Source organism: Papio anubis, chromosome 18 (assembly GCF_008728515.1).
Source record: "Papio anubis isolate 15944 chromosome 18, Panubis1.0, whole genome shotgun sequence".
In the NCBI taxonomy this organism is placed as follows: domain Eukaryota; kingdom Metazoa; phylum Chordata; class Mammalia; order Primates; family Cercopithecidae; genus Papio; species Papio anubis.
This window is the reverse complement of record NC_044993.1, coordinates 15,279,798-15,303,968: the sequence shown is the minus strand read 5'-3', so window position 1 is coordinate 15,303,968 and position 24,171 is coordinate 15,279,798. Positions and strand designations below refer to the sequence as shown.

Sequence of the window (24,171 nt, the reverse complement as noted above, 5' to 3'; positions counted from 1 at the left end):
GGTGGTGTAAGCCCACCCAATCCATGCTAGTCATACTTCAGTATGACTAGCATCCTCCTAAGACGGGACTTAGGAGACATTGACATAGAGCCACCTGTATGGGAAGAACACCCATAAAGATGGAGGCAGGGATGGGAGTGATGCAACTACAAGCCAAGAAACACCAAAGGACAGCAGCCTCACTAGAAGCCCAGAGAGGGGCTTGAAGTGGTTCTTCCTCGCAGCCTCTAGAGGGAAGTAACCCGGCTGAAATCTTGATGTCTGCTGTCCAGCCTCTAGAAGCATGAGATAATACATTTCTGGTTTTTGCTTTTTTTTTTTTTTTGGCATGGGGTGGGGAATGGAGTCGTGCTCTGTCGCCCAGGCTGGAACGCAGTGGCGCCATCTCAGATTACTGCAACCTCCGCCTCACAGATTTAAGTGATTCTCCCACTTCAGCCTCCAGAGTAGCTGGGACTACATGCGTGCGCCACTACACCCGGCTAATTTTTGTATTCTCAGTGGAGACGGGGTTTCGTCATGCTGGCCAGGTTGGTCTCAAACTCCCGACCTCAGGTGATCCACCCACCTTGGCCTCCCAAAGTGCATTGTTTTAAGCCATCCTGTGTATAGTGCTTTGCGATGGCCAACATGATATCACTGGAAATTTGATCCTTTGCTGCATGTAACCATTCGTGTGCTGTTATTTTATATTTCTACTCATTCTTTAAGAACACCCCTGTGAGTGATCTCCACAGGGTAACTACTTAGTATTTTGTCCAACATTTTGTTAGGAAAATTTCAAATATACAGTAAACTGGGAGAATCTCACCAAAAGCACCTGCATCCCCTCTAACCTGGATTTCACCATTCACATTCTACTCTTTCTTTCCAAAGCAGTCTTTGTCAGGCTTGTGTATACCAGCACTAACTCTTGCAAATGTGAGGTCACCTGATTAGGAGTGACTATGAAGCTGGTGTTAAGTTTATTTGGCTCTCCTTTCCCCCTACTAAGCATAATTTTCATATAGTTAAAAAAAAAATCAACTGTAAGGGTGTAGTTTGACAACGACATGCCTCCTTACAGCCAATGCCCAAATCAAGACACAGACCAGTTCCATCTCTCCAGAAAGTCCCAGGAATCTATTTTAATATGCTCCTCATGCAATTCTGATGAAAGGAACGAGGAAGAAACGGGGAATATGTATCCAGTTCCCTTGGCCAGAGGGAGAGTAAAGTTTGAGATTCACACGGCTTTCCAGGAGAGGTGCATGTTCCCTCTAGCAAACATGGCTGCCCCCCTGCCGTCCTAGCCTTGGTCATCCACGCACACGTGGAATCCGGCCTGCAGGCCTCCCCTGTAACCACAGGCTTTGAACACAAAGCAGGAAGAATAAGCAGGACCCACCTGAATGCTGAGTTCCAGGACAAGCTGCGGCTACCTGCTCCTTCCACACCCCTCCCCATGTCCACGTCCCCTGGCTGAAATCACTGCTATTCCATCACTGCTTGGACAACCACTACGGGCCACACACATGCTGCCGAGGGCTGCTGCCTGCAAGCATTTCTCCAAAGTGACTTCTTATCTGCTCCAGCCACATGACCTCAGGGCCCAGGGCAAACCCGGCAGCCCTAGTCTTTGAAAGTCAAACTTGACTGTGTTCGCCAAGGCTGGTGACAGGCTCCAGAATCACTCCCACCTCCTGTTCTTTTTCTTTCTCTAGTGGAGCAGAGTCTTGGCTGCAAGGGAATGCAAGGAGGGAAAACACAAATGGCTAAAACCTAATACAACAGTAGTGATTTCATTGGTACAGAATATAGTCCAAAAACAGACCTAAATAAATATATATGTAAATGACTGATATGTGAAAAGGTAGGTTTTTAAAAAAAAAATCAGTGGAAAAAGATAGATTATTCAATAAATCTACTGGGACAACTGGTAATTTGGAAAAATATAAACCTAAAATAATACCTATCTTTTTCCTTATACCCCATCCCCCCAAAAAATTCCAGGGAAGCAAGACAACTATCAATAGAAAGATGGATAAAGGACATGAAAAGGCAGTTTGCTAAAAACGAGGAAAAAGTTTACAAACATGTGGAAAGACTCAGAACCTCCCTTATCCTTCATATAAATAAGAATTTGAACAGGGAGCAATTATTTCATCCATTGAAGATGATTAAAAATACTAACACACAGAATTTGTAAAAGTGTGGAGAGGCATTCTCACACGTTTTTGGAGGGAGTTAAAATTGGTACAACTGTTTTGGGGGCAATTTGGCACTATCTATTAAAATATAAGATGTGTATTATTTGGATCCAGAAAATCCAAATCCAGGACTCTGTATTATGGTTGATTTGCATATATATGCAAAGTGATTATGTAAGGATGCTTCTTGTGGCACTGCTGTAACAGGAAAAAGCATCAATAGGAACAGCTGTTAAAAAAAATGGAGTAAACCTATATTGCTGATATGGAAAGAGGTACAAAATATGTCATTGGGTGAAAAAGACAGCAAGTTGTCAAGCAGTCTGTGTCACACGATTCCTTTATGTGAGAAATAAAAAGAATAATATATGCATGGCTGGGCATGGTGGCATACACCTGTAATCCTGTCACTTTGGGAGGCTGAAGTGGGTGGATCATTTCAGCCCAGGAGTTTGAGACCAGCCTGGGCAACATGGCAAAACTCTGTCTTTACAAAAAAAAAAATACAAAGATTAGCTGGGAGTGGTGGCATGTGCCTACAGGCACATGCTACAGTCCTAGCTATTTGGGAGGCTAAGGTGGGAGGATCACCTGAGCCCGGGAGTTCAAGGCTGCAGTGAGCCGAGATAGCACCACTGTACTCCAGTCTGGGTGATAGAGTGAGAGCCTGTTTTTAAAAAAATAAATGAATAAATAAATATGTGTGTGTGTGTGTGTGTATACATATATATATGTATATGGGTAGAATATATGTGTGTGTGTATATATATATCTGTAGAGTCTCTGTGAGAGTACACAAAAAATGAGGGTATTTATAGAGGGACTAGAGCAAGAGGGAAACAATTCTTTTATTTTTTTGAGACGAAGTCTTGAACCATCACCTGGGCTGAAGTGCAATGGTGCGATCTTGGCTCACTGCAACCTCAGCCTTCTGGGTTCAACCAATTCTCCTGCCTCAGCCTCCTGAGTAGCTGGGATTATAAGCACACAAACCACACCCGGCTAATTTTTTGTATTTTTAGTAAAGACAGGGTTTCACTATGTTGGCCAGACTGGTCTCGAACTCCTGACCTCGTGATCCGCCTGCCTTGGCCTCCCAAAGTGCTGGGATTACAGGCGTGAGCCACCGAGCCCGGCCAGAAACAATTCTTTTTCGCATATTCCTCTTAACTATTTAAATTTTTATGAACTATATTAATACGTAATTATTACAATAGAAAAAATCTACAGTCTAATTTTAATCAAATATGCTATCCATCCCCTGAACAAACAGAACACTGCAGAATGTGATAAATCTTTGACGTCTATCCTAATGAAATGCCATTAGTGAGTATTAATTAATGTTGATTAGAATGAGAGTTTCCAGGCCAGGCACGATGGCTCATGCCTGTAATCCCAGCACTTTGGGAGGCTGAGGTGTGTGGATCACTTGAGGCCAGCAGCTCGAGACTAGCCTGGGCCACAGAGCAAGATCCCCATCTCTACAAAATATTAAAAAATAATTTTAAAAAATGCAAGTGTCTAGGACACAGTGGATTTGAAACAGTCCAGGAAAAAGCTCCTTCCCAGCCCTTTCAGCAGGTACCGCTTCCTGTATCTAGAACATTCCAGGGGAGCCCTCCTGAAGGCCTTAAGATCTTGGCTGCATGCAAGGCTCAAAGCCAGGTAGCTGCCTACAAACTCTGCTCTCATCATGGCTGCCTGGCTCTGCACTAAAGTTCATGAGTCACCTTGGTCCCCTGCCTTATCAGGTCACGTCCCACTCTGTTGTACCTGGCAGGTTCTCCCTTAACACGGGTCTAGACTCATGACATCTAGTCTGGGACATTCTTCATACTTTTATCCTGACAGAGAAGATACTTAGGTGGGACCAGCAATTAGAACTCCAGGATTCATTTATTTCTAAAAGGGAACTTCAATGTCAGTCTTTAATGTCTTTAAATGCGCACCAACATACTACACACGTTTCATTCATGACACATCTATCTTCCTCCCTTTTCCCAAGTCAGACCAGCCACTGCTGTAGAGAAGGTCTGATGTGGAGGGCCCCAGGTCTTACTGCTGAGATGGGCTTTTTCTGGCAATGAGGGAGCAACATGTCATCGGCTAATTGGCTGGGATCAGCTCCAACCCACAGAGGGTGCAAGGCGAACTCACCTTTGTGGGCGAGATCAAGAGTGGTGGAGGAAGTAAGAGTTTCCCACTCCTTTTTCCATTCTTCCTACTAAAGACTCTTCTTAAACGTGTTTGATGAGCTCACCTGTGTCACCCACATGTACTTCCATGTTTTCTAAACAAGAGAAACCTAGATAGAAGGAACATTTAAAATTCCCTCACTTTCCCCGGGAAGGCCACCTCTGCCAGCAAGACACTCCAGAGGTAACCGCAGTCCTGGGCTGCTTAGGCAGTCACAGCCATGCTGGCTGGAAGGCGCGGTGCTGGCCTGAGGCTCTGCCTGCCTATGGGCTATGGTCTGGCAGTGCAGCCAGGGCCTCGACTGGGAACTGCCCTATTTCACCCGGACAGGACTTGCATCTTGGAAAGAAGCAGCAGCAGCCACCTCCTAGGGGTCCCTCTTCCTCTCCTGGTGTCTGCTGGAGCACTGATGAACATGGCACATTGCAACCCCATGGCAAGGTTTTTAGGAAGGAGGTGAGGATCTACAAAGTTACCTCATCCTGGACAGCCCCTCCTCCGGCATGCAAGGACAAAGTGACAAGAACCTTAGCTTAGCAGCTTCCTTTCCTGACCTAGCAACTCCTCTTCCATGTGTGATGGAACAGATGAAATCCCTCTACAGGGATCGTCGTCATTCAAGTGTTCTTTATGTGAGTTCCTGAAGATTCAAATTGCAAAAGACAGGAGAATTGCTTGTCCACTCCCCTGGACACCCCCTACGCCGCCGCTACAGCTAAGCCACACACCAGTGACCTCCAGGCAAGTCAGACCAGCCTCCAGGACACCAGGCCCCCGAGGGAGCGTGCTGGGAGCCACAAATCATTATTATTTCAGGTCTCCCATGTATTTGGGGTCTTTCACAGGCCCTATTGCTCATAAAGGAAGTATTTCTCTAGCCTGGCTAAGCTAAAATTGTCTAAATTAAAGGCTTCGGGATACAACTGCAGCAACCAAGCATTTCCTCAGTGCCCGTGACGCCAGGTAAAGTTTTTGAAGCCAACACACCATCCCAGCTCCCACTTTGACCTGCACTCCCTCACCCCATCAAAGGGCAGCTGGCAGGAAGCCGGAGTGATCCGCAGATTAATCAGTAACTGAGCAGGCAGGGAGTCAATGACACGTCAGAGGAAGATACGCCTGCTCCCCCCAGGAAATCCCTATCACATGAGTATTTGCATTGCCTCACATCATCCTAGAAGACCTATGAGGTCTAGAAAGCAAACAACTTCAGCTTTAGGATCCTTCTCCTTCTGTCTTCAGAGGCCTGACTTCAGCCCAGTCAGAAGGATCAGAGGGGACCTTGGATGGTACCTCATCCCTCCTAGATCTGAAAGAAATGCATTTGGTACCCCTCAGCTTAATCTCATGACTAAGATTTGTCCCTAATGAGTATGCACTGAAAATACTGGGCACTTGGAGACCCATATTGCAGGATCTCTCTGAACTACAGCTTCCTACATCTACTCCACCCACTTTAAGAGTTCAAGTAGAAATCTATGGGATGGGGTGGGAGGAGGGAGAGCGTCAGGAAAGACAGAGAATGGATGCTGGGCTTAACATCTAGGTGATGGGATGATCTGGGCAGCAAACCACTGTGGCACACGTTTACCTATGTAACAAACCTGCACATCCTGCACAGGTACCCCTAAAGTTAAAATAAAAGTTGGAAGGGAAAAAAGTCTATTGAAAAATATTTTGAAAAATGTAGATAGGGCCAGGTGCAGTGGCTCACGCCTGTAATCCCAGCACTTTGGGAGGCTAAGGTGGGCGGATCACCTGAGGTCAGGAGTTCGAGACCAGCCTGGTCAACATGGCGAAACCCCATCTCTACTTAAAATACAAAAATTAGGCATGGTGGCACACACCTGAAATCCCAGCTACTCAGGAGGCTGAGACAGGAGAATCACTTGAACCAGGGAGGCGGAGGTTGCAGCGACCCGAGATCATGGCGCTGCACTCTAGCCTGGGCGACAGAGCAAGACTCCGTCTCAAAAAAAAAAAGAAAAATGTAGATCAATGTAGATCACTATATACACTTAAGGTGTGTTACCATTAGCTCTACAGGGATCATCGTTATCCAAGTGTTCTTTATCTGAGTTCCTGAAGATTCAAGTTGCAAAAGACAGCAAAAATCATGTAGATATTTATGAGTCAATAAATTTATGAGTTCAATAAATTTTTATTAGTCAATAAATTTATGAGTTCAATAAATATTTATGAGTTCAATAAATTTGGCCCTTGCTCAAATACTGACCACCTCCTCCCCCAACTTTACCCTGCCCATCTAGGCAAAGTGTTCTCTCTTTGATGGTTAGAGGGTGCTATCATCCAACAATATGCAATGTAACAAAATGCAAAGTAAGATAAACATCCATGCAGAAAAAAAAAATAGAAAACTTCATGAAGTCACTGAAAGCAATGGAGAACTGTTTGACTCCAACTCCATTGCCAAATAAGGAGGCCAGTGTCGAAAGAGAGGCAATGAACGGAGGAAGAAGCCTTTCAAAAGAGATAGACCTGTTTGTCAAAGGATGAAGAGAGACCCTTAGCCCTTAAATACCCTTGTTAATAAGATGCCCCATTTAGGAGTATGCTGTGAATGTTCAAACTGGAGTTTATGGCATGTTACATTGTGCTTCCACACAATTTTTTTTTTTTTTTTTGAGACAGGGTCTCACTCTGTCACCCAAGTTGGAGTGCAGTGGCGTGATCTTGGCTCACTGCAACCTCCACCTCCCAGGTTCAAGCAATTCTCCTGCCTCAGCCTCCCGAGTAGCTGGGACTATAGGCATGCGCCACCACACCTGGCTAATTTTTGTATTTTTGTAGAGATGGGGTTTCACCATGTTGTCCAGGCTGGTCTCGAATTCCTGACCTCAAGTGATCTGCCCACCTTGGCCTTCCAAAGTGCTGGGATTACAGGCATGAGCCACCATGCCCAGCCCATACAATTTTGTTGGAAAAACCACACAGATGCACAAAACCAACATGATTTGACTCATTATTTGCTCAACTTAAGAATCGGGGCAACACTGTGATCTTTAAGTCCTTTTCAGTTTCTTTTTTAAAGATAATAAATTTCCCTCTCCCAACCCCTTGTCCTATGTCTATGAAATTTTGGTTTTCATTTAGAATAGAGTAACTTTTTTTCTTTTTCTTCTTTTTTTTTTTTTTTGAGATGCAGTCTTGCTCTGTTGCCCAGGCTGGAGTGTAGTGGCATGATCTTGGCTCACTGCAACATCCGCCTCCCTGGTTCAATCAATTTTCCTGCCTTAGCCTCCCGAGTAGCTGGGACTACAGGTGCACACCATTATGCTCAGCTAATTTTTGTATTTTTAGTAGAGATGGGGTTTCACCATGTTGGTCAGGCTGGTCTTGAACTCCTGACCTCATGATCTGCCCACCTCGGCCTCCGAAAGTGCTGGGATTACAGGCATGAGTCACTGCGCCCAGCCTAGAATACAGTAACTTTAAAAAGTGACTTTTTGGGGGCCGGGCGCGGTGGCTCAAGCCTGTAATCCCAGCACTTTGGGAGGCCGAGACGGGCGGATCACGAGGTCAGGAGATCGAGACCATCCTGGCTAACACGGTGAAACCCCGTCTCTACTAAAAAATACAAAAAAAAAACTAGCCGGGCGAAGTGGCGGGTGCCTGTAGTCCCAGCTACTCGGGAGGCTGAGGCAGGAGAATGGCGTGAACCCGAGAGGAGGAGCTTGCAGTGAGCTGAGATCCGGCCACTGCACTCCAGCCTGGGTGACAGAGCAAGACTCCTTCTCCAAAAAAAAAAAAAAAAAGTGACTTTTTATTAGGATTCAAGGACTCTTCTACTTGGGTCTAAGGAACAACTGAATTTTTTATAGCACTTTGTCTCCAACCAGCATAAGCCATTACGGTTGGTTCCAGAAGATTTTGCCTGGCACAGGAGAAAGCAACCATGAAACCAAGCTCATCTGTCCTTTTCCCTGTTTGGGGGCAACACAGGATCATAGAAGTTGAATTTATTCAGTCCAGTGAGGTGCTCCTTATTGCCCCACAGCAGAGTCTCAAAGTGCAGGCCTTCGTCAAACTGACTTTAAAATTTGAGGTCTTTCTTTGATCTTTGTGAGTAAATGATGCCATTTCATAGATTTTCATTATTACAGAAGACTAGGGGCTACTTATGAGCACCTAAGTGGGTTATTATGAGTTACTAACATTTGGATTTTTTTTTTTTTTTTTTTTTGAGACAGAGTCTCATTCTGTCCCCCAGGCTGGAGTGCAGTGGCGTGAACGCCGCTCACTGCAACCTCTGCCTCCCAGGTTCAAGTAATTCTCGTATCTCAGCCTCCTGAGTAGCTGGGATTATAGGCATGCACCACCACACCCGGCTAGTTTTTGTATTTTTAGTAGAGACGAGGTCTCACTGTGTTGGCCAGGCGGTTCTTGAACTCCTGGCCTCAAGCCATCTGCCTGCCTCGGCCTCCCAAAGTGCTGCGATTACAGGTGTGAGCCACCGTGCCCAGCCTGAAATTTATAAACGAAAACTAGCCATTTCTAGAGATCCCTAAAAACTCTGATTCCATTTCTCATTAGGTAATCTGAACATCGTTCAATGCTAAGCAACATTGGAAAGGTTCTACTGGGCATAAAAGAATGTAGAGAACTAGAATTCTACTCTCCCTCTTAAAGGAGAAATTATAACTAATTTACTTAGGTAATTTTCAACCAAGTTTATTGTAGGTTGCATGGTTCACTCTAAGTATGTAATGACATACTTGTATGAATGAAATTGGTGGCTACTAGCTTTACTCTAACAGGACTTTAAAAATGCTTTGTATGCAACAGATTTCAAATACGTTAAAGCAAATCCCGCCACCCTCAAATTTGCTTATCTGGTATTGCTATTTAAATACTTTGCAATGTACCATCAAGGTAAGAAACTGAAGTTATTTGGATAATAGTGTTTTGGGGACAGTGCTTCACAATATAAAGTACTGAGTTTGAGGTTCATATTTCCCAGTTATAAGCTTTATGAGTGTTGCTAGCATCAAGTTTGTTGTTCTCGATTTTTGTTATGGCTGAGCTCTTTTTCCGTCAGAGAGAAAGAGCAGGTCATTAGAGTCTTCTGCCCCTCTTACAAATACCATGTGACCCAGCAATCCAGTTACTGGGTATATACCCAAAGGAATATAAGTCGATCCATCATAAAGACACATGTACGTGTATGTTCATTGCAGCACTGTTCACAATAGCAAAGACATGGAATCAATCCAAATGTCCATCAATGGTAGACTGGATAAAGAAAATGTGGTGCATATATACCATGGAATACTATGCAGCCATAAAAAAGAATGGGATCATGCCCCTTGAGGGAATATGGATGGAGCTGGAAGCCATTATCCTTAACAAACTAAGGCAGGAACAGAAAACCAAATACCACATGTTCTCATTTATAAGTGGGAGCTAAATGATGAGAACTTATGGACACAAAGAAGGAAACAACAGATACCTGAGGCCTCCACCTGAGGATGGAGGGTGGGAGGAGGGAGAGGAGCAGGAAAAATAAGTAATGGGTACTAGGCCTAACACCCGGGTGACAAAATAATCTGTACTACAAACCCCCATGACATGAGTTTACCTATTTAACAAACCTGCACATGTATCGCTGAACTTAGAAGTTAAAAAAAAAAAAAAAAGAAGAATAGGAGCAGTTAGAGAAGATGGAGAACCACTGTTCTGAGTCTATGTGCTTTAGAGAATGTTGCATGAAAACACACCGGAAAGAGTAAACAGGACTAGAAACCCAGGCAACCTGGGACATGCCTATGAGTGTCACCCAGGTACTTATAGCTACATGGAGACTGGGGGGTCACAACCCTGAAAGCAATGTGGGTCTCGATGGAGATTTTCTATAGTTAACTTCACTTCTAACCCTTGAAGGAGACTCAGGGGACGCGTGGACTGCAAGAGCCTGCTAACAGACAGGTTTTGCTAACTGTCTCTGGCTGCAAAGAACCGAGGACAAATGAGTGACTTGCTTGATGGTTCTCTGTCCTTCCCATCAACTCCCAACCCTTTAGCTAACAAGACACAGAAGAGAGATTTTTCTTAATCTTTCATTCAATTTTTTTTTTTTTTTTTTGGGGATCAAGTCCCCCAGGCTGGAGTGCAATGACATGATCTTGGCTCACAGCAACCTCTACCTCCCAGGTTCAAGCGATTCTCCTGCCTCAGCCTCCCGAGTAGCTGGGATTATAGTCACGCACCACGACATCTGGCTAATTTTTGTGTTTTTAGTAGACACAGGGTTTCACCATGTTGACTAGGCTGGTCTCGAACTCCTGACCTCAGTTGATCCGCCCGCCTTGGCCTCCCAAAGTGCTGGGATTACAGGCATAAGCCACCGCGCCTAGCTGTGTTTCATTCTTAAAGTGTCTTGCATATGCTAATATTTCCTTTTCAATTATGCATATACCTCAGTTTTCCAAGCAACTCATTCATTCACTTATTCAAACATTTATTTATTCATTCAGTCATTTTTTGAGACAGAGTCTCACTCTGCTGCCCAGACTGGAGTACAATGGTGTGATCATGGCTCACTGAAGCCTTGACCTCCTGGGCTCAAGCAATCCCCCCATTGTAGCCTCCCAAGTAGCTGGGACTATAGGTACACGACCATGCCTGGTTATGTTATAAAGTTTTTTTGTAGACATAGAGTCTCACTATATTGCCCAGGCTGGCCTTGAACTCCTGGTCTCAAGCTTTCCTTCTGCCTTGGCCTCCCAAAGTGCTGGGATTACAGGTATGAGCCCATACCCAGACCATTCAAATATTTATTACTACCTGTTGGTATGTACCAGTGTGCCTGTGTGTGTTAGAGAAATCCAGATGAATTAGACAAGTCCAGTCCTTGGGGAGTTTACAGATTAGTAGACAAAATAATAGGGAAGACAAGAGCCATAGTGAAAATACGTTAAATAAGAAAGAATGTTATCTGCCGGGTGCGGTGGCGCACACCCAATACTTTGGGAGGCCAAGGCACGTGAGGTCAGGAGTTCAAGACCAGCCTGGCCAACATGGTGAAACCCTGTGTCTACTAAAAATACAAAAATTAGCCGGGCATGGTGGTGGGCACCTGTAATCCCAGCTACTCAGGATGCTGAGGCAGGAGAATCACTTGAACCTGGGAGGCAGGATTGCCGTGAGCTGAGATCATGCCACTGCACTCCAGCCTGGGGCCTAGGGAACACAGCAAGACTTTGTCTCAAAAAAAAAAAAAAAAAAAAAAATTATGAATGCTGTAAGATAGGTTCAGGTAAAGAGCTATTTGAAGGGGAAAAAAACAGATATAGGTGAGGAGGTAAGGAGAATCTCTGTGGAAGAAAGAGCATTCAAGCTGGACTTAAAGGATATGGCAATAGGGAGCCATTGAATACGTAGGAGCACTGCCGTAACATGATCAAGCTCTCTTTAGAAAGGTTCAGAGACAATGGGGAACAGAGGAAGACCTGCCCAAGAGACTGACAGTAAGTGTAACGCAATAGTGAGTGTAAAGAGGCTGTAGCCAAAGTAGGGCAGTAGTGGGGGAAATGTTCCAGAAGGAAGACTAAGCGGGGGCTCCTGAAGATTAACAGGTGGTCTAAGTCATTGGCTCTTCTTGCTCCAGTTACTCCCCATTTTCTCCCTCTGCCTATGGATTCTCTAGGACAGAGTAGGCAATGGAAACGGTTACTGTTAAGAGTAAGAAAAACATCAATAATACCCCAGACACAATACCGAGTGAAAGCGGCCATCAACAGAGTGCACAATTCCCATATAAAGATGAGGGATTCACAAAACTGTCCCAGGGTGATAGAGATTAGAACAGTGGCTGCCTCTGGGAGGCGCTGTTGCCTGGAAGGACGCAGGAGCCTGTGCTAGGTGCTGGAAGAGTTCTAGGTCTTTATCTGGATGGTGGCAACAGAGATGTTTACATAGGTTAAAAAAAAAAAAATTGGCCGGGCACGGTGGCTCACACCTGTAATCTCAGCACTTTGGGAGTCCGAGGCAGTCAAATCATGAGGTCAGGAGATCGAGACCATCCTGGCCAACATGGTGAAACCCCATCTCTACTAAAAATACAAAAATTAGCTGGGCGTGGTGGCGCATGCCTGTGATCCCAGCTGCTTGGGAGGCTGAGGCAGGAGAATCCCTTGAACCTGGGAGGCGAAGGTTGCAGTGAGCTGAGATTGTGCCGTTGCACTCCAGCCTGGTGACAGAGGGAGACTCAAAAAAAAAAAAAAAAAAAAAAAAAATCCCTGAGCTGTATGTTCAAGCTTTGTGCACTTTTCTGGGAAATGGGAAGTGAGAGAAACTAACAATAGAGAATGAGAAGTCACAACTGGGGTCTGGGTGGGGTGGGAGGCACAGTCTGTGAATATGCTACCTGACTTTTCAAAAGGGACTTTGCAGATGTCATTAAGTGAAGGATCTAGAGATGAGGAGATTATCCTGGATCATCTAGGTGGGTTCAGTGTGATCCCGAGTGTACTTCTAAGTGGAAGATGGATTCAAGAGCGTCAGTCGTAGGAGGAGACGCAGTGACAGAGGCAGAGGCCAGCATGATGAGATTGCTGGCTGGGCCATGAGCCAAGGAATGCAGGCAGACTCCAGTAACTGGAAAAGGCAGGAAAAAAGAATTTCCCCTAGAGCCTCCAGAAGGAATACTTCCCTGCAGACTCATTTTTTACTTTGGAACTGTAAGAGAGTAAATGTGTGTTGCTTTAAGTCACCGAGTTTGTGGTAATTTGTCAGAGAAGCAATAAAAAATGAATTCAGGTGGAAAACCAAAAGGGTATAGCATCCAGCAGCCAGGTGAAGAAAGTGTACTGGGGTGGAGGAGGGGTGATCAGTGGTGTCACCAGTTGCTGCCAGGCCATGTAAGATAAGGTGAGCACTGACCACCGGGTGGAGGAAGGCGAAGGTCCTGGTAACGCCAAGGGCTGTTTCCGTGGTGTGGTGGGTTTCAGAGCGCATGGGGTGCTTATCACCTGTCTAAATAAATGAAGACTACATAGGGACCAATGAGGAGTGTGTGTCATAAGAAAAAAAAATAAGTGAAGATGATGAATGCTGTTGCCAAAGCATCAGTTCGGGTTACTTCCTGGGAATACTTCCAAAGACAATTATTCTCATGTATTTCTAGGATTCCTGTTTGTTTCTTTTTATTTCCTCCAGAGAATCCTAATTTTTGACCTTCTTCCCAATTCTGGGTCTGGAAGCCTCTTTCTTCACTGAATTGTGGGGTGACACCAGAGAGCACTCCTGGAGCCTGTGCTGACCCTGGGGTGGCCATGGAAGTGTAGTGACCTGGGCCCTGGATGCCCCACCTGCTGGCCCTAGTTTCGTCCTCCAGGTGAGACTCGCCTGGCACCACAGCAGGCCAGAGTGTAGAAGTCCCGGCAGGTGGTGGAGGGCAGTGACCGTTAATTGGTCAGGCAGGCTCCCCTGGGATGCCCCCTTAGAGGCCAAGCGATCTCAACCCCTTCAGTAAGTTGACTTCTCAGCTGTACTCTTCTCAGAAGGTGGCGGCAGTTCAGCAAATTCCCCAAGCATCAGTTTTTATCAGACCGGCTTTCCAAGATGGGCTGAGCTCAAGATGTTCCCGGACCTGGGTAGGGTGGGAAACCCAAGTCTTCCTGCACTTAGATCTCCTCCTTATTGTCCCTCCCTATTTAATTATTCGAGCCCTGAAGCTCTGAATGGCCAGAGCCCAAAGTCTTACAGACCCATGTGTGGTTGAATCTGTGGACTTCTCAGCCACGTTGAGACAGAGACAAACCCTGTGGGATTCAAACATGGCATCGAGGCCTTCAGATATCAAGGTTACCCCAACACTAGTGGCTGAGGAGTCAGGTTTGCTTTCCTCCGGTGGCTTCGCAAGCACAGGGCATGGTCAGCTGGCATAGTCAGATATCTGCCCACGGGAGGACCTCTCCAGGATTGGCGGGGCATGGGGGAGTATGAGCCACCTTCTGGCAGTTATCATCCCTCTGGGTGGCAGGCTTGGGGCTCAGGAAAAACCCCAGTTCCATATTCACTTTATTTATTTATTGAGAAGGGGTCTCCTGTCACTGAGGCTGGAGTGCAGTGGCGTGATCACAGCTTATTGCAGGCTTAACTTCCCAGGCTCAGGTGATCCTCTCACCTCAGCCTCCCAAGTGGCTGGGACCACAGGTGCATGCCACCATGCCCGGCTAATTTTTGTAATTTTTTCTTGTAGAGATAGTTTTTCACCATGTTGCCCAGGCTGGTCTCGAACTCCTGGGCTCTGGCGACCCGCCCACCTCAGCCTCCCAAAGTGCTGGGATTACAGGCATGAGCCACCATGCCTGGCCCCCATTCCCTTTAAAGTGCATGTAAAACCTTTGATCTTACTGTTATTATCGCCAAGCATGAGTACGTGGGAAAATAAAGTGGGTCAATTTAAAGATAAATATTAAATATGATAGTTCAAGTGGTACACCAAGTTGGTAAAAGGCGAAAGACATACAATCTGAAGAGTAACCAGAGTATAATACACCAAATTGGAGGGAAAAATACCTGGGGTGGTGAGTCATGGATGCCCAGAGTCTGGGAAACACGGTAATATAGCCTGGGAAGGAGATTTAGATCTAAAGTCCTTTTCTTGTCTATTTTGCGAAAAATCCCAGCCACGCTCAATAAGTGGACTTCATACTCTGCTAACATGTGGCTGCAGCTGGAAGAGCACTGCTGTTGCCTGAGCTTGGGGTGAGGCTCTTGACCCCACTGCCCCGAGGACCTTCCCTGCTCAGCCATGGCTCTGTCACTTGCTCAAGGTGGGCACCTTGGCTTCCCCATGTCCAAGGCTGTGGCAGACAGCATGGTGGCTCAAACAAGTTGGACTTGTTTTGTGAATGTGCCTTCACGTGAGCATGAATGTGTGTACACAGAGAGGGTGCAGCAAAGTTAGGTGCAGGGGGAACAAACGGGACCAGGTCTTCTCCCTGGAAGAAGGGCCAGGATGCTCCCATCCAAGGGCTAAACCAGCAGGACAGGCCCCTCGGAGGGGCACCATTCAGAAACGAGCCCCAAACAACAGAGTTGGTTCATGGCACTCCCCTTCCCCAGCAAAATCCTCCTGCTCCTCCAGAGACAGAGGGCTCTACCCACAAGGGTGTCAGCATCCCTGGTCCAGCAGGAGAGATGGGAAGTGCAAAAGGCAGCTTGGGGCTTGCTAGAAGGGCTTAGCTAGGGAGAACAGAAAGTGTCTCCATCCAGGCATCTCTTTGAAAGGATATCCCACCCCCAGATTTCTCCTTTGACAACCTCTCCCACAAGTTTTTTTTCTTTTTTTTTTTTTTTGAGACAGGGTCTTGCTCTGTCACCTAGGCTGGAGTACAGTGGTGTGATCTGACTCACTGCAACTTCCGCCTCCTGGGCTCCAGTGATCCTCCCACCTCAGTCTCCTGAGTAGCTGGGACTGCAGGCACAAGCCACCACACCCAGCTAATTTTTTATAGAGACCGGGTTTCACCATGTTGCCCAGGCTGGTCTCGAACTCCTGGGCTCAAGTGATCCACCCACCTCGGCCTCCCAAAGTGCTAGGATTATGGGCATGAGCCACTGTGCCAAGTCTTCCTCTTTCTCAATTTAAAGAAATTGAGAAACCCTGTACTAGTTCTTAGAACTCTGAAGGCAGAAGCTGGCAGCCCAGTGGAGTGCTGGGCTAGTGTGACCATTGTTAAGTTTGGGCCATGTGTCTGCAGGTGCGTTGTTTTGAGTTTTGTTCCACATGCTCAGGTTGGGGCCCAGAAATAAGGATGTCTGCAGCATGGCCCGCACTGGGAATCTTAGCTAACAGATGAGCATGCAGGTCAGAAGCAGTGTGAGACTGGGTCCCTGGGCCCCTCTCTGAGGGGCAGACAAGGCAAACCATGGTGCTAGGCGGTTAGCAGAGCCGGGAGGTGGGGCCATCCAGGGCAGCTGGCCAGGGGTGGCTGTAAGAATACTCAGGATGGTGTTGGGAGGACGAGCCACACCCTAAGCCTCCTGTCCAGAGGATACAGTGACAACACAGGGCGGGCCCCATGAGCCACCGCAAACCTGTCAGTCTCAACCTCTCTTATTTCCTGCACTCAGTTTTTCTTTTCTTTTTCCTTTCCTTTCCTTTTTCTTTCTCTTTTCTTCTTTTTCTTTTTTTGTGACAAAGTCTCACTCTGTCGCCCAGGCTGGAATACAGTAGTGCGATCTCGGCTCACTGCAACCTCTACCTCCCGGGTTCAAACAGTTCTCCTACCTCAGCCTCCCGAGCAGCTGGGATTACAGGCGTGCACCACCACACCCAGCTAGTTTTTTGTATTTTTAGCAGAGGGAAGATTTTACCATGTTGTCCAAGCAGATCTTGAACTCCCGACTTCAAGTGATCCACCTGCCTCAGCCTCCCAAGTAGCTGAGAGTGCACCACCACGCCCAGCGCACTACCACACCCAGCTAATTTTTAGTATTTTTAGTAGAGAGAGGGTTTCACCATGTTGGCCAGGCTGGTCTCAAACCCCTGACCTCAAGTGATCTGCCCACCTCACCCTCCCAAATTCCTGGGATTACAGGTGGGAGCCACCACGCTCGGCCTCCTGCATTCAGTTTTTCTTATATCTTCTTCTAAACCCTTCAGCACAACCTGACACCAAACACCAACTTCTAAGATTAAACTGGGCTCTCACCACAGAATGCTGTCCCAGCATATTGTCTAGAGACTCTCCCATCTTCATCCCCCTTCTCGCCGTGGTCACAGCCACTGCAGTGGCAGCCATGCCGGAGCGTCCTGCCCGATCTCCTCACACCCACTTAGGCTCTCTCCGTTCCCCCTTGACACTGCAACCAGGGTCCTCTTCCAAAGATGCAAATCTGACCACGAACCCTGCCTGAACCTCTTCCCTGGCTTCCTTTTTTTTTTTTTTTTTTTTTCCTGAGATGGAGTCTTGCTCTGTCGCCCAGGCTGAAGTGCAGTGGCGCGATCTTGGCTCACTGCAACCTCCACCTCCCAGGCTCACCTGGCTTCCCATTTTTGTTAGAGTCAAGTCCCAAATCCTGACCACAGCCTACGAAGCCCTGTGTGATGTGGCCTGGTTGACTTTTGGCCTCCCCTCCACATCTCTGTCCTTGCCCATCAGCCTCTGGCCACATTGGTTTTATTTCCAATCTTTTACTATGTCAAGCTCTTCCCGCCAGAGCCTTCACACATGCTGTCCCCTTTGTCTAAAATATTCTTCCTGCTACACATCACCTGGTTAAGCCCAGCCTATCAGTCAGCTCTCAGTGTCAATGTGACTTTCTCAAGAAGGCTCTCTCTATGTTCCTCCCCTCTAGATCCATACTCTGATAGACCATTAACTAAGCAACTATCATGTGATCTGTGTGTTCCCTCTCCCTCCCATTAGCTGCACGAAGACAGGAACCGAATTGATTTTGTTCATTGATATCTCCCCACACCGAGCACAGTGCTGTCAACCCACTAGGGAACCAGTTACATGACTGAATAAATGATGGCGAAATTAGGCAGGATGGCCCAATGAAAAGCCACCTGAAACAGTGGGTGTTAAGTCCTTTCAACCAAAGATCTAAGAATAGTTGCTGGGCTCATCTTGAAAGCAAGAGCTAGAAGCAGGGGACAACTGTTGGTTTTCAGGAGTCCCCCTTATCCATGGTTTCACTTTCCATGGTTTCAGTAACCCACGGTCAACCTGGGCACAAAAACAGAACTAAATGGAAAATTCCAGAAATAATTTATAAGTTTTAAATTAGTTTTCAATAGTAGCCAATGCCACATCACCATACCTGTCATTTACCTCACTCCAACCCATCATGTAGGCATCTTATCATCTTTTTTTTTTTTTGAGGTGGGGTCTTATTCTGTTGCTCAGGCTGGAGTGCAGTGGCACGATCATGGCTCACTGCAGCCTCCACCTCTCAGGTGATCCTACCACCTTAGCCTCCCAAGTAGCTAGAATTATAGGCGCATGCCACCACACTCGGCTAATTTTGGTATTTTTTGTAGAACAGGGTCTCCCTATGTTGCCCAGGCTGGTCTTGAACTCCTGGGCTCAACTGATCCTCTTACCTCGGCCTCCCAAAGTGTTAGAATTACAGATGTCAGTCACCATGCCCTGCCTCATGTTACATCTTACATCATCACAGTACAGTACAATAAGATGTTTTGAGAGAAAGGGACCACATTCAAATAGCTCTTATTACAGCATATTGTTATGACTGTCATTTTATTATTGGTGTTAATTTCTCCTATTCTTAATTTATAAATTTAACTTTATCATAGGTATGTATATATGGGAAAAACATAGCATATATAGGATTCGATACTATCCGTGGTTTTAGGGATCCACGGAGGGTCTTGAAATGTATCCCCTTGGACAAGGGGAAACTACTGTATATCTAGGCATGATGGCCCCATAGTCACCAGTCCCAGAGCCAGGCCTGGGAACACCCGGAGAGTCACTTTGCTTCTGGCCTGAGCCTACCTGGAATCCTGTGTACTAGGTCTGTCTCCCCCACCTGAAGATTTTTGGGATGGAGCCAGCATTGATTTTGGAGTCAGATACATGTGGCTTTCCCACTATTTAGCTATTTGACCTTAGGCGCATTAATCAGAGCCTCCCTGAGCCTCAGATTCCATATCCTGAAATGGGAATAACAAAACCTGCCCCAGGTTCAGTTACGGACTTAAGTATCACCGGGAGCTGGTACTGCACAGCAGCGTGCAGCTCAGCACACAGTCTGGTTCAAAGTGCTAGTCCCTTCTCCTTGGCAAAACTGGCTCATGCCTTTCATTTCACTCTTTTGGACTCCCAAGCCAGTGTTTAGGACAATGATATAAGGGAAGGTCTGAGAGGTTGGAGGACACAGTACACCCCAGACATGGCCCAGGCTTCTCCACCCACCCAGGGGAGCCCTGGTGCAAGGCTAGGGCGGCACCAGGAAACCCAAACTAGTGAGAAGAGCTACTGATCTGTGCCTCTTTGAAGCAGAAGTGAGGTGGGATGGGGAGGTGGGAACAGGTGAGCCCATTATCCAAACAGAAACGGAGAGTGGTTGCAAAGAGGGAGAGGCCAGTAAGTGAAGAGGAAGGAAAGCCGGGGTGTGTGGGAGGGCTGGGGCCAGAAACGGGAATCCAGGTTATCGGAGGGCAGGGGCTGCAGAAGGAACACTCTGGAAGGAGGGGTGTTGGGGAAATGGGAGAGCTGGCACGGAGGCGGGCCAGGCGGTAAGGGTGGAAGGGAACAGCAAGTTCCTGGAGAGAGGAAGGAGGGGTTGGGGGAGACGACAATGACCTGTTGCCTGGAAAGAAGAGAGGGGAAGCGAGGGAAGGGAGGCAGAGGCTGTCACCTTGGGTCCTCCTAGAGGGCAGGTGAACGGGGCTCGCCCGGGAGTGGAAGGCTGCGGGAGGCCTGGGTTGGGGTGGGGGGCCCCGGCCCGGCTGTACCTGCTGCTCCCCGCGCAGCTCTCCCACGTAGTACTGCTCCAACCAGCGGCGCGCGTTGGCCGAGTGCCTGTGCGGCGGCCCGTCCAGGTCGGCGCTGATGTCCTGGCCCGCCCTGGCCCGCAGCAGCTGCTCGCCCCCCGGGTGGTGCCGCACGAAGCTGGAGAGGTCGTAGAGGCGGGCCCCGCGGCGGACCCAGCATGCGCCGGCCGCCAGGCGCCGCTGGACCTCGGAAGGCGAGAAGGAGGCGGCGGGGGGCGGAGCGGGGGCCATGGCTGGAGACCGCAGCTCCCAGCGCGCAGCCCGGCGTCTGCTCTGCAGCCGCCCTGAGCGCCTCTAACATCCCGGGAGCCCCGGGGCCGTTCCGGGCGGGCCGCCACCGCACCTGCTCATTTGCATGCCGTGCTCCCATTGGCCGGCAGGGAGCCCCGGCAGAGCCGCGAGGGGCGGGCCCGGCGCCGGGAGCTGCGCGCCAGGTGGCCCCCGGCAGGGAAAGGCGCGCCCGCCAGGTGTGTCCCGCGCGGGAGGAAGGCGGGCGGACACAGGCGGAGCGAGTCTCCCCGTCGCGGGTGGTTGTCTGGGCGGACGTCTTCGGTGGCCTGATCGCCGCTGGAATAACTTCAACTGCTTCCAGGGAGGAGCTGGCCGCGTGAGACCCTCTGGCTCCAGGAGGTGCCCGAGAGAGCGAGAGGAATGAGGTGCTCGCCTCGGGTGCAAATGTTTGTTTTGTTTTTAACATTTTTAAAATGTCAGTAGCTTTTGGGTTACCAGTGGTTCTTGGTTACGTGGAGGAATTGTATAGTTGTGAATCCTGAGATTTTAGTCCACCTGTCCCCCGAGTAGTGTACATTATACCCAATGTGTAGTTGTTGTTGTTGTTTTTGTCTCACACCCCCTCCCATTCTCCCTAGGGTCCATTATATCACTCTGTATGCCTTTGCGTCCTCATAGCTTAGTTCCTACTTATGAGTGAGAACATACAGTGTTTGGTTTTCCATTCCTGAGTCACTTCACTTAGAATAATGGCCTCCAGCTCCATGCAAGTTGCTGCAAAAGACATCATTTCGTTCCTTTTAATGGCTAAGTAGTAGTCTATGGTGTATATCAACTACATTTTCTTTATCCACTCATTGGTTCATGGTTATTTAAGTTGGTTCCATATCTTTTCAATTGTGAATTGGCTGCAAAAAACAAACATTCGTGTGCAAGTGTCTTTTTCATATAACGACTCTCTTTTCCTTTGGGTAGATACTCAGTGGTGGGATTGCTGGACCGTATGGTAAATCTACTTTCCTTCCTTTCTTCCCTCCCTCCCTCCCTCCCTCCCTCCCTCCTTTTGTGACAAGGTCTCACTCTATCACCCAGGCTGGAGAGTAGTGGCACAATCTTGGTTCACTGCAGCCTCGACCTCCCGGGCTCAAGCAATCGTCTTACCCCAGCCTCCCAAGTAGCTGGGACTACGGGCATGCACCACTACACCTGGCTAATTTTTGTATTTTTTTATAGAGACAAGGTTTCACCATATTGCCCAGGATGGTCTCAAACTCCTGGACTCAAGCGATTTGCCTGCCATGGCCTCCCATAGTGCACTGTTTGTTTGTTTGTTTGTTTTTGAAACAGAGTCTCACTCTGTTGTCCAGGCTGGAGTGCAGTGGCGCGATCTCAGCTCACTGCTACCTCCGCCTGCCGGGTTCAAACGATTGTCCTGCCTCAGCCTCCATAGTAGCTGGGACTATAGGCGCGTGCCACCACGCCCGGCTACATTTTTTGTAGTTTTTGTAGAGACGGGGTTTCACCATGTTGGCCAGGCTGCTCTCGAAATCCTGACCTCAAGTGATCCGCCCGTCTCAGCCTCCCAGAATGCTGGGATTACAGGCGTGAGCCACGGCGCCCAGGCCCAAAGTGTACTTTTAGTTTGTTAAGGAATCTCTATACTGTTTTCCAAACAGGTTGTACTAATTTACATTCCCTCCAGCAATGTATACGCATCCCCCTTCCATTGCATCCACGCAAACATCTACTGTTTCTTGACTTTTTAATAATATTCAAGGGCAAAATTTAATGGGGCACCCCAGAACTCAGTCATTACTATATCTAAAACCTGAATGTAATATTTAAAAATTATATTGTTAGCCGGACGTGGTGGCTCACACCTGTAATCCCAGCACTTTGGGAGGCCGAGGTGGGTGAATCATGAGGACAAGAGATCGAGCCCATCCTGGTCAACTTGGTGAAATCCTGTATCTACTAAAACTACAAAAATCAGCTGAGCATGGAGGCATGCATCTGTAGTCATAGTTACTTGGGAGACTGAGGCAGGGGAATCGCTTGAACCCAGGAGTTGGAGGTTGCAGTGAACTGAGATGGCCCTACTACACTCCAGCCTGGCAACAAAGTGAAACTCTGTCTCAAAAAAAAAAGAAAAAAAAAATTTTGTTTCACAATGTGAATGTTGTTAATGTCTCTGAACTGTACACTGAAAATGGTTGAAATGGTAAATTTATATTATGTATATTTTACCCCAACACAAAATATTTAAGAATGTTTTAAAAAATCATATTGGAAGATGACAGGGTGAGGGGTGGGGTTGGGGGGCGTGGCATTGGCCACCTGTTTTTGTAAATAAAGTTTTTTTGGAACCAGGGCCAGGGATTCATGAGACGTGGATGTGAAAGTGCAGGGTTAGCTCCTGTTTTTATTTAAAATTTTGATATTTTGTCCATCGTGGATTTTTTTGCATTAATTTTGAAGTTTTAAAATACTGCATTAAAATATTATTTATCTTGGTTATTGTTTTTTTGTTTGTTTGTTTTTTGGCATGCCTGTAAATTTTGCACTCAGGGCTAGTGCCTCACTCCCTCACTCTAATCCTGGGCCCTGGGGAAGGACCCAAGGGGAGAACAGAGAACACTGTCTCCATTACAGAAGGGGAAGTAGGGGCCCACAGGAGTAAAGGCTGGGGGTGATGCTGTGTGGAAAGGAGGACTGAGTTTGTTCATCACAGTTTTGTTTAGAACAGGAAACCTTGGCTGGACATGGTGGCTCATGTCTGTAATCCCAACACTTTGGGAGGCCAAGGCAGGAGGATCGCTTGAGCCCAGGAGTTCAAGACCAGCCTGGGCAACAAAGCAATACCTTGTCTCTACAAAATATATATATATATAAATTGAGGCCAGGCCAAGCATGGTGGCTCATGCCTATAGTCCCAGCACTTTGGGAGGCTGAGGTGGGTGGATCACCTGAGGTTGGGAGTTTGAGACTAGCCTGACCAACATGGAGAAACCCCTTCTCTACTAAAAATACAAAATTAGCTGGGCATGGTGGCACATGCCTGTAATCTCAGCTACTCAGGAAGGCTGAGGCAAGAGAATCATTTGAACCCGGAAGGTGGAGGTTGCAGTGAGCCGAGATTATGCCATTGCACTCCAGCCTGGGCAACAAGAGCGAAAATCCGTCTCAAAAAAAAAAAAAGAAAAGAAAAAATTGAGGCCAGGCGCAGTGGCTCATACCTGTAATCCTAGCAGTTTGGGAGGCCAAGGCAGGCAGATCCCCTGAGGTCAGGAGTTTGAGACCAGCCTGGCCAACATGGTGGAACACCATCTCTACTAAAAATACAAGAAAATTAGTCAGGCACAGTGGCATGACCCTGTAGTCCCAGCTACTTGGGAGACTGAGGCTACAGAATCGCTTGAACCCAGGTGGCAGATGTTGCAGTGAGCGGAGTTTGCACCACTGCACTCCAGCCTGAGTGACAGAGCGAGGCTCCATCTCAAAAATAATTAGATAAATAAATACTTTTTAAAATTAGCCACTTGTAGTGACGCGGGACTATCGTCCCAACTACTGGGGAAGCTGAGGCCAGAGGAACTCTTGAGTCCAGGAGTTTGAGGCTGCAGTATCCTATGACTGCACCACTGCACTCCAGCCTGGGCAACAGAGTGAGCTCCATCTCTTAAACAGAAAACAAAAAGGGAAAAGCTGCACAGTTTTACTTGCCCAGCCACAGGGGATCCCACTTGAACTCATGATTTGTAATCAAATGCTCCTGGTACAGAGGCTAACTCATCTAGCTGGCTTTTGTCTCTTTCAGGAAAGATATTTTAAGGATCACCCCTTATGGGGCCAGGCATCTGTGCTGGGTCAGTTTGAGTATGGGAAGCCTGGCCTTGATGCCTCAGGGGCCCCCAGGTCAGAAGAGCCGCCCCTCTCCCCTCTCCCTTCTCTTTGGACTGACCCTCAGGGAGTAGGCAAGAGTTCTGCTATCTGTGGGTCTATGGAGCACCTGCCCATCAGGCCTAGAGGCCTTACATCACCAGAGTTGTTGCTTTTCTC

At 47.6% G+C, this 24,171-nt stretch overlaps 1 protein-coding gene across 2 annotated transcripts in view; it reads right to left on the bottom strand.

Annotated features, from left to right (window-relative positions):
• Window positions 1–20,184, bottom strand: part of FA2H (fatty acid 2-hydroxylase) — a 63,850-nt gene extending 43,666 nt beyond the window's left edge. For both annotated transcript variants that reach the window (XM_003917174.3, XM_009196852.3), the window contains exon 1: window positions 19,843–20,184. In XM_003917174.3, the coding sequence (XP_003917223.2) occupies window positions 19,843–20,112 (270 nt within the window). In that variant the 5' untranslated portion in view covers window positions 20,113–20,184. The remainder of the gene's footprint in view (window positions 1–19,842) is intronic.
• Between the last annotated feature and the right edge of the window lie 3,987 nt (window positions 20,185–24,171).